The 10101-nt window shown below is 42.4% G+C and overlaps 1 protein-coding gene across 2 annotated transcripts; it reads left to right on the forward strand.

Annotated features, from left to right (window-relative positions):
- On the forward strand, positions 1-9229 carry LOC120052506 (fragile X mental retardation syndrome-related protein 1-like). 2 transcript variants are annotated; one of them, XM_038999454.1, is made up of 16 exons: positions 1-61; positions 3402-3454; positions 3709-3802; positions 3893-3964; positions 4121-4269; positions 4386-4479; positions 4590-4706; positions 4805-4975; positions 5081-5159; positions 5277-5386; positions 5499-5591; positions 5694-5904; positions 6418-6615; positions 6768-6947; positions 7896-7952; positions 8358-9229. In XM_038999454.1, the coding sequence occupies exons 1-15, from the start codon at positions 2-4 to the stop codon at positions 7925-7927; spliced, it is 1713 nt and encodes a 570-aa protein (XP_038855382.1). In that variant the 5' UTR covers position 1; the 3' UTR covers positions 7928-7952; positions 8358-9229. The 2 variants fall into 2 exon arrangements, with proteins under 2 accessions (XP_038855382.1, XP_038855383.1); XM_038999455.1 differs by having other exon boundaries at positions 5505-5591.
- The last annotated feature ends 872 nt before the right edge of the window (positions 9230-10101 follow it).

Consider the following 10101-nt stretch of genomic DNA (forward strand, 5'->3'; position numbering starts at 1 on the left):
CATGTCCAACATGGAGGAACTGACTGTGGAGGTCCGTGGCTCCAACGGAGCTTATTATAAGGTAAATCCATTTATAATATTGATGTAAACTAACCATGATCATGTTTATAAAACATGGCACACACATCAGTTCCCTACTATAGTCCATAAACGTAAACTAGCAACATACACTAAGCTAGAGACGTGTGTTTTCAACATGTCTAATGACGGTAAGCTAACGTTAGCGACGTTAACTTCAAGACCAAATATAGTTGGCAGCTAGTCTGTCACTTTTTTTTTCTTTGCAAGCGACCTATTCACATCCCGTTTGTCTTCGAAGAGTACAATATTAGCTGGCTAATTCAACAGCTAACGCTATGAAAACAGAGAAATGTTTAACTAGTTAGCTAACGTTATTACCTGGCTAGCACATCAACTAGCTAACAGTAGGTAACTTAGCTAGCTAACGGTAGTTAACGTTAGCAAAGCTAATCAGGTTCGGTTCCACCTTTCTTGGCTTTGTTCGTCTTGAATCAGATTATTGATCTGGCTAACTTCATGACCTGCTACACTATCTAAAGGGATATGTGCTAACCATATGCGTTATAAATCAAACAATTTAAAAGTTTAAGCTGTAATATGTAACTTTTTGGGCGACTTCACGAAATTCAGAGAAGTGAGTTATAGATCTGTCGTTCTCATTTAAAGCCTAAGAAGCGGTAGATCTGTTCTAAACTCAGCAAGGACCCCGCCTTTCAAAGAAAATTCGTAAAAATCCAAATGACTTAACAGATCTTCATTGTAAAGGGTTTAAACACGGTTTCCCCTGTTTGTTCAATGAACCATAAACAATTAATGAACATGCACCCGTGGAACAGTCGTTTAAGACACTAACAGCTTACAGATGGTAGGCAATTAAGGTCACAGTTATAAAAACTTATGACACTAAAGAGGCCTTTCTACTGACTCTGAAAAACACCAAAAGAAAGATGCGCAGGGTCCCTGCTCATCTGCGTGAACGTGCCTTAGGCATGCTGCAAGGAGGCATGAGGACTGCAGATGTGGCCAGGGCAATAAATTGCAATGTCCGTACTGTGAGATGCCTAAGACAGCGCTACAGGGAGACAGGAAGGACAGCTGATCGTCCTTGCAGTGGCAGACCACGTGTAACAACACCTGCACAGGATCGGTACATCTGAACATCACACCTGCGGGACAGGTACAGGATGGCAACAGCTGCCCGAGTTACACCAGGAACGCACAATCCCTCCATCAGTGCTCAGACTGTCTGCAATAGGCTGAGAGAGGCTGGACTGAGGGCTTGTAGGCCTGTTGTAAGGCAGGTCATCACCGGCAACAACGTCGCCTATGGGCACAAACCCACCGTCGCTGAACCAGACAGGACTGGCAAAAAGTGCTCTTCATTGACGATTTGCGGTTTTGTCTCACCAGGGGTGATGGTCGGATTCGTGTTTATCGTCAAAGGATTGAGCGTTACACCGAGGCCTGTACTCTGGAGCGGGATCGATGTGGAGGGTCCGTCATTGTCTAGGGCGGTGTTTCACAGCATCATCGGACTGAGCTTGTTGTCATTGCAGGCAAGACATCCTCCTCCCTCTTGTGGTACCCTTCCTGCAGGCTCATCCTGACATGACCCTCCAGCATAACAATGCCACCAGCCATACTGCTCATTCTGTGCGTGATTTCCTGCAAGACAGGAATGTCAGTGGTCTGCCATGGCCAGCGAAGAGCCCGGATCTCAATCCCATTGAGCACGTCTGGGACCTGTTGGATTGGAGGGTGAGGGCTTGGGCCACCCCCCCCCCCCCCCCCCCCCAGAAATATCCGTGAACTTGCAGGTGCCTTGGTGGAAGAGTGGGGTAACATCTCACAGCAAGAACTGGCAAATCTGGTGCAGTCCATGAGGAGGAGATGCACTGCAGTACTTAATGCAGCTGGTGGCAACACCCCCCCCCCCCCCCCCCCCCTTGTTCCATTATTCCATTTCAGTCACATGTCTGTGGAAGTTGTTCAGTTTGTCTCAGTTGTTGCATCTTATGTTCATACAAATATTTACACATGTTAAGTTTGCTGAAAATAAACAGTAGACAGTGAGAGGATGTCTTTTTTTTACTGAGTTTGTGCTCTATTTCTATGCTTTACATTCGTATGTTTACTTCTGGTTTTGTACACCAGCTGAAAATACAATATTTTGTTATGGAAAATATCTTTCACAGCGGTTTAGATGGTACAATGATTCTCTACACTATATGTGCTTGTTTTGTCACAAACTGAAATTAGGTGAACTATTAGAATTTTAGCAACCAGGAAATAGCGGAGAGATTTCTGCATAGTGCATCTTTAAAAGTTTGTTCAATTAATTTTTCAATTATAGCCAGCTCATTAATGTTTTAATTTGCTCCTCAGTGAAGTCTGAATAGGGAAACGTATTGCTAGGTAGGTAGCCAGCTAGCTGAAATGTTTTTCTTTCATTCAAGAATGTACACTATACACAGAAGTATGTGGACACCCCTTTAAATTCCTGGATTCATCTATTTTAGCCACAACTTTGTGGCAACAGTTTGGGGAAGGCCCTTTCCTGTTTCAGCATGACAATGCCCCCGTGCACAAAACGAGGTCCATACAGAAATGGTTTGTGGAGATCGGTGTGGAAGAACTGGCCTGCACAGAGCTCTGACCTCAACCGCATCAATCACTTTTGGAATGAATTGGAACGCAGACTGCAAGCCAGGCCTAATCGACATGAGTGGCTGAATGGAAGCAAGTCCCCACAGCAATGTTCCAACATCTAGTGGAAAGCCTTTCCAGAAGAGTGGAGGCTGTTATAGCAGCAAAGGGGGACCAACTCCATATTAATGCCCATGATTTTGGAATGAGATGTTGGCCGAGCAGGTGTCCACATACTTTTGTGTGTATATTGTGAATCGCCTATAAATTTGAAAAAAATTGAGATATGGCCATATCGACACGCCCTACTTGGATGTGGAAAAAGTGTCGCCAAACTGGCGCAGGTAGGCAAATATATCGCAAGGAGGGATATATGTTATAAGACTAGACCCGAGTTCCACTCAGATCTAGAAACTCTGGGCAAGAATACCATAGCAGCCTATACCAGGGTTTCTTAAACTATGGGTTGGGACCAAAAGTGGGCTCTGGGCATGTGAGAGGTGGGTCGTGAGTAATGAGAATAGATCTTCTTAATTTGGGTTTTTGGAGGACGATTTGGGTCATGGGAGGATGGTCAACTTCACTTTTGAGTCTTGAGCTGAAGGTTTTAAGAATCCCTGGCCTATACTAAAGTGTTGTATGTTGATATTCCCTAGCTATGCCAATAACTTTTTATTTTCTGGGTGGGGTGGCAGAGTACTTCTGAACTTAATCCACGGCTGATCTTTCTCTAGGGATTTGTCAAAGATGTCCATGATGATGCACTCACTATTGTCTTTGAGAACAAGTAAGTGTTCATAGGTTCTTCTGGGGTTGTAGTGTATTTTGTAGTCATCAATGTTGGAATGATGGTGGTATAATTTTGTTGATGGGCATAACTTTATGTTACTTATCTAAATGTTTGTTATTAAAGGAGAATTTAGCTTTTTTACAATCAAATCTCTGTTTGATGTTATAGATTATAGATTCTATAGCATGCCATTTACATCAAAAATAGAGATTTGGTTGTAAAAAATAAAGCTAAATTGTCTTTTATTAAAGTTGGCAACCTGAGAGACAAGTTCACTTTAGTGATGTGCGGATGCCACCTCCAGCCGACGGTATAAAGGACATCGGGGAGGGAGAAGAGGTGGAGGTGAGTACTGGCTCTCTATCTTCTTAGATTTAACAGACACTTTTTCCTCAGAATATCTTATTTAGAATTATCTCTCCCTCTTTCTACCAGATCTTCTCCCGGGCCAATGAGCAGGAGCCATGTGGCTGGTGGCTTGGCAAAGTGCGCATGATGAAGGGAGATGTGAGTAGTTATCTGTGGTTACAATTTCACTGGTCCCAGAATGTCATTTGCGAAAGCATGTTTCTGTAATGTTCATCCTGTGAGTTCCTCATCCTGATATTACGTTTGTCAGTTTCATGCAACACAAATGTAACCTGTGTTGTGTTTACTGTGTAGTTCTATGTGATCGAGTATGCTGCCTGTGACGCCACGTACAATGAAATAGTCACCTTTGAACGTCTCCGGCCTGTGAATGTCAACAAGGTGGTGTCAAAGAGCTCCTTCTTCAAATGCACAGTCCCAGTTCCTAACGATCTGAAAGCAGCGTATGTACCTTTTTATTTAAAAGTAGTTTCTGATTGGGATATAGGCTAGTAATTTGTTGGTTTTTATTTACATGCATAAGAGTTCAGAATTTGATTATAGTTTTATTTTACTTTAGGTGCGAAAGTGAACAAGCGCATAAAGATTTCAAAAAGGCAGTGGGAGCTTGTCGGATTGTCTACTGTCCAGAAACAAGTAACTTGGTTGTACTGGTAAGTCCATATATGTCTGTCTGCCACTCCTCCTTCAGTACCAGCAGTTTTGTGTAGAACAAGGAATGTCTAGACAATTTTTTAACGTTTATATTCTTGTTTCCCTGCAGACTATAAATGAAGCCACAGTTAAGCGAGTGTCTTTGCTCAGTGACATGCACTTGAGGAGCATTCGCACTAAGCTCATGCTCCTGTCCCGAAATGAGGAGGCCACTAAACAACTGGAGGTAAGGATGCTTATCACAACTGCATCCTTGCAGAAATAGTTTAAACAGGATTGTCATCGACACATCTCAATCATGCACATGATCTCTTCTCTCTCTAGAGTACAAAGCAACTGGCATCCGCTTTCCAAGAGGAGTTTACAGTCAGGGTGGACCTCATGGGCCTTGCCATTGGAAGCCATGGCAGCAACATTCAACAAGCCAGAAAAGTGCCTGGAATCACTGCTATTGAGCTGGATGAAGGGAGTGGGACGTTCATAATTTACGGAGAGGTGTGCTGATGTTTTTGATATGAGACTTTGTTATGAGTGAGCTATAGACAGTGTATGTACCACCAATACATTTATTTCTTAAAGCTAATATATTCTTCTTCAAAGAATGAGGAGGCGGTTAAGAAGGCAAGGAATTATCTGGAGTTTCTCGAAGATTCTGTTCAGATCCCAAGGAACTTGGTCGGTATGTATCAAGTAGGAGTTGATACTTCCATAAAGCAAGACATTTGTGAGTGTGTGCGCTTTGTGGCTGTGCACCTCTTCACACAAGTGCCTTATGGCTTCTTATTTTTTTCTTCAGGCAAGGTAATTGGCAAGAACGGAAAAGTAATTCAGGAGATCATTGACAAGTCTGGGGTGGTGAGAGTAAGAATTGATGGGGACAAGGACAACACACAGCCACGTCAAGAAGTAAGCCCTTACTTTTTTTTACTACTTTCCAGCTCACTTAGTAGACCAAGTAATCAGTATTGTCACAAACACTCTTCACCCATAATAACATAATTTTATTTGTGATGTGCTGACACAGGGAATGGTCCCGTTTACCTTTGTCGGCACTAAGGAGAACATTGGGAATGCCCAGGTGCTTCTGGAGTACCACATCGCCTACCTGAACGTAAGCATTAATCAATAGTAACAAACTCCTAATGGTCTCAGTCAGGGCTGTAGGCCCTTTTTATAGTCTGTGTGGGATGAGTTTGCCTGTTGCTGTCTGCAGGAGGTAGAGCTACTGCGTATGGAGAGACTGCAGATAGATGATCAGCTGAAGCTGATTGGGATGGGCCAAAGGCCTTCATCTAGCCACCCAGCAGACAAGGACAAGAGCTACACCACGGACGACAGTGTGGCTGCTACCTCTCTGCACACCAGCCGTTCCTACACTGGCAGAGGCCGCGGACGCAGAGGCCCCAACTACACCTCCGGCTATGGTGAGCGTCATGTTCACAATGATACTGAACAGTAGATTGTAGATTCTCCCAAGCCATTTTTCAACACCTATCAGCAGGGGTTTAAAGTTCTTCAGTAACAATACTTTAAAGTACTAGTAAGGTAGTACTTCACTGCATTCCTAAAGAAAATATTGTACTTTTTACTTTTAACACCCAAAAGTACATGTTACATTTTGAATGCTTAGCAGGACAGGAAAATGGTCCAATTCAGACTCTTATCAAGAGAACCTCCCTGGTCATCTCTACTGCCTCTGATCTGGCGGACTCACTAAACACAAATGTTTCATTTGTGAATGAGTGTTAGCCCCTGGCTATCCATAAATACAAAAAAGCCAAGATGGTGCCGTCTGGTTTCTTTACTCAACCATGACAATTGGGTACACCACAGCCTATCGGGTGGTCAATCGAAAGTATTGATATTGGGACATAATGCTATAGCCCAACAGGACGTTATCAGCCATGTGGTATTAAAAAGATATGTTTGACTTTCAGGCACAAACTCTGAGCAATCCAATGACTCTGAGACTGACTCAGAGCGGAAGGATGAGCTGAGTGACTGGTCCCTGGCGGGAGAGGAACCAGAGAGGGGTACCCAGCCACAGAGAGACAGCAGGAGGAGAGCTGGTCAAGGGAGGGGGAGAGGGCCCAGTGGCAGGGGCCGAGGAGCAGGGAGAGGAGCCTCCAACACCGGTACGGCTGCAGACACAATTGATGGGTCATGCACATGCTGATGACATTAAACATGATTTGCATTATCCCCTATGTTTATCATGATCATGTGAATAGGTCTATGAATTGTTCCTCTAAAACTATAGATATTAAACTATTTGTTAACTTTGCAGCTCTAAAGGATCGTGATGGCAACCCATACAGTGTGCTTAACAACACCGAGACAGACCAGACGGTCGACTCCAACCTCAACACAAACCGCCGCCACCTCTCCCGCCGGACTAACGAGGACACAACAGCCATTGATGGCATGAGCGAATCGGACAAAGCTTCCCTCGGTGAGAATGGCCTTGGTAAGTCCTGCATCACCATGTCCTCGCAGTGATGACTTGATTTAAGGACGGTCATCAACGGCATTTAAACATTTGTGTTGTGACTTTTACCATCTCAATCAGTACCATCCACAAACTTCTTCAATCCCTCCGGATAGAAGTGTCTGAGTAAAAGTAACAAGCCCTGGGAGCCAATTGGATTCAACAACAAACATACTCCCATAAGCATTAGAAAATACAATTATTTCATGTTACAGAAGACGGTGGACAATTCAGTGACTAAAAAGGATAGAATTACACCCATTGACACCAATCCCAAGTCCATCCTCATGAAATTCACTCAGACGGCTCTGCACAAACTCTTCCCCCACATAGATGACTCGAGCTAAACCACAGCTGCATAAACGTAGCAGTAGGCGCTGTGTCCGCCCACCAGAGGAAAGGTGGTGAACGGGCCTGTAGTTTGTTTACCAAAACCAGCATGACTGAGTGTGATTAACACTTGCCCTGGCTAGCAGTGAAGCCCGTGCTTCAACCAGTAACCATCGATTTACTAATTTCTAATTTCTCAATTTGAAGCTGAATAGACACCTAGGAAAGGCATGCCACCAAGAAGTCCCATTTGTTTTTAAATGTTCCCACTCAAATTCACTAACATGTCCGCTACTTGTTGACTATCAATTAAGGTCTGTTTATTTTTGGGGATTTGATACTGCTTTCCTGTATTTCTCACTTGCATTCCTTTGACTGCTTTCTAGTTATTTTTAACCACATTCTTTCAGTGTTTTATCACAATGTAAGCTATTTTTCTGATTCAGAGGGGTTGGGTTAAATGCGGAAGACACATTTCAGTTGAATGTATTGTTGTACAACTGACTAGGCATTCCCCTTTCCCTTTCATTAGCTATGATGATGATCTAGTTTAATTCATTACCAATGCAAGTGGTTCTAACGGTCTTTGTTTTGCAGATCCCGGGCTGAATCACAAAGCAGATAGATGAACTGAAAATAACAAAAAAAGAACTGGTAACTTTGAAAAAATGCTACAAATTTGACTTCAGGGTCCGTATGTATCAAGCGTCTCAGAGTAAGAGTGCTGATCTAGGATCAGGTCTCCCATCTTATTCAATGTGATGTAAAATGCAAATCGGCACGCCTAATCTGAGATGCTTGATACATACAAGCAGGCTGAAACAAGTGATGGGGAGAAAGAACCATGGTAGTGTACGGAAACTTGCAATAAGAATGTAAATGTCTTTCCCTTGGCTTGATGTACTTCAGGGGCATAGTCCATAGAATCTACAGTATGTGAAATTTCCACTAGGCTGGTTTAAATTTCTAGCATTGTATCAAAACAGTTAGGTTTATTGTATGCCTTTGGTACATTAAGTCAAGCTTCTGTAACTATTTCTACTTGTCTGTGTCCTGCAGGGGCATGTTGAGTGTATTGCAGAGCACAGCCTCTCCACATCAGCAATGGCCCCAGCAATGGAAGATGTGACGAACTAGGCAGAGCTTCCACAGTCTGTTACCAAGGGAACAGTGACTAGCAGCCTGTCCTGAAGTGTCTCCTAATCTACGGGCCCATTAATTGTACTACATTCGTACAATAGTTATTGTACAAGCTTGCCAAAGATGGACATATGGACTTCCAGATTCTCTACTGCACTTTTCAGTTCCCTAACCATGGGACACAGAGGGGGAGATTTAGCACTGAACCGAGACATGACAGAAAGCATGTTTCAAGTACATTATCAGATGTTGTGCCTTGAGAATAGATTTAACCTAGTTGCCTGGCTGTAGTAAAGTTGTCAATGATGACAAAGGTGAGAAGAATCTAGATATCCTAATATTTGTTGAGCTTTGGCTGATTTGTATGTTTTTACATATACAATCACTTCAGACGAGGAAAACTAGGAAATGCAGTCGAAGAGGAAAAAAGTTTCACTGAATTGGAATTTATTTCCCATTAAAAAAAAAAAGCTGGAAACTGGTCTGTCAATGTTCTTGTCCCATTTTGTTTTATGCACCCACCAGAGGCTGGAATGATGGTGGCAGTAACTTGTCTCAAAGGAGCTTTATTTTGTTTATTTAAAAATGTACACTATTTAAAAAGCTGTTAACACTAAACTGGCGGAACGACCGTGTTTTATGCAGGTGACAATTTGGACTACTGAGGTCAATTTCCAGATTTGGTAAACTGTCTGTTTTTTAATGATCATTCGGGTTGTTTGATGTGCAATATGTTTTGTATGCCAGTAGTTCTTAAATAAAACCTGAACTTTCATCTAGATCCAAAACCATTTGTGTCTTGTCAGGTCTACCTTTTTGTCCTGAGAATGAGTGAAGTACAGAGCAAGACCAGTCTCTTTTAATGTATGATTTATTTGTGCACGGTGAATAAGAGAAAAAAACGGGCCCAACCAAGTACAAAGTGAACTATTGATTTAGTTGTCCAAGTAAATGCTTCGATTCATTTTAGCTGCAAGATTTGGTGATCCACCTGCAAATAGAAAAGAAAAACATGCAATTGTGATCCAAATGACATTTTACAAGCTGAATGACTAAATAAAAGTACATAATTGTTTGGAAAGAGTTTTATTAGTTCCTCAACCCTCTGTCAGGGTGATTTAGAATCATCAGTTTTCTGTGGGACAGGGAACAACAATATGATTCATTAGGCAAATGGTGAACTTTATTGTAGTGTCACACACCCAGTGAAATGTACAATACCGACTTCTAGAAAAGCATGCAACAAGACAGTTACAATTGTACCACATGCGTGTAATGCCATAGTGTCTTGTAGAGCAAGGCCCCACTGGTTGCGTGTTTTGGTTTTTGCCCTAGAAGGACACAGCTGATTCAAATAATCAAAGCTTGAGGAGTTGGTTATTTGAATCCAAAACGTGCACCCAGGGAGAACCCCAGGACCAAGTTTGGTAAACCTTGTTGAGAACAACACGTGTGAAAGCCAATAAAATCTTACTGTTTTGGGAAAACTGCATAGCTTGCTTCATTTGGGGTTTAATGGCCACCTGAATCAAGAAGTACCATTTTAGTGTCACAAAATCATCCATAACTTTTATTCAACTCAAAAGTTTTACACTGAACAAAAATATAAATGCAACATCTAGTGTGTTGGTTTCATTAGCTGAATAATTTTTTTTAATCGCAG

Source organism: Salvelinus namaycush, chromosome 8, assembly GCF_016432855.1.
Source record: "Salvelinus namaycush isolate Seneca chromosome 8, SaNama_1.0, whole genome shotgun sequence".
Lineage (NCBI taxonomy): Eukaryota > Metazoa > Chordata > Actinopteri > Salmoniformes > Salmonidae > Salvelinus > Salvelinus namaycush.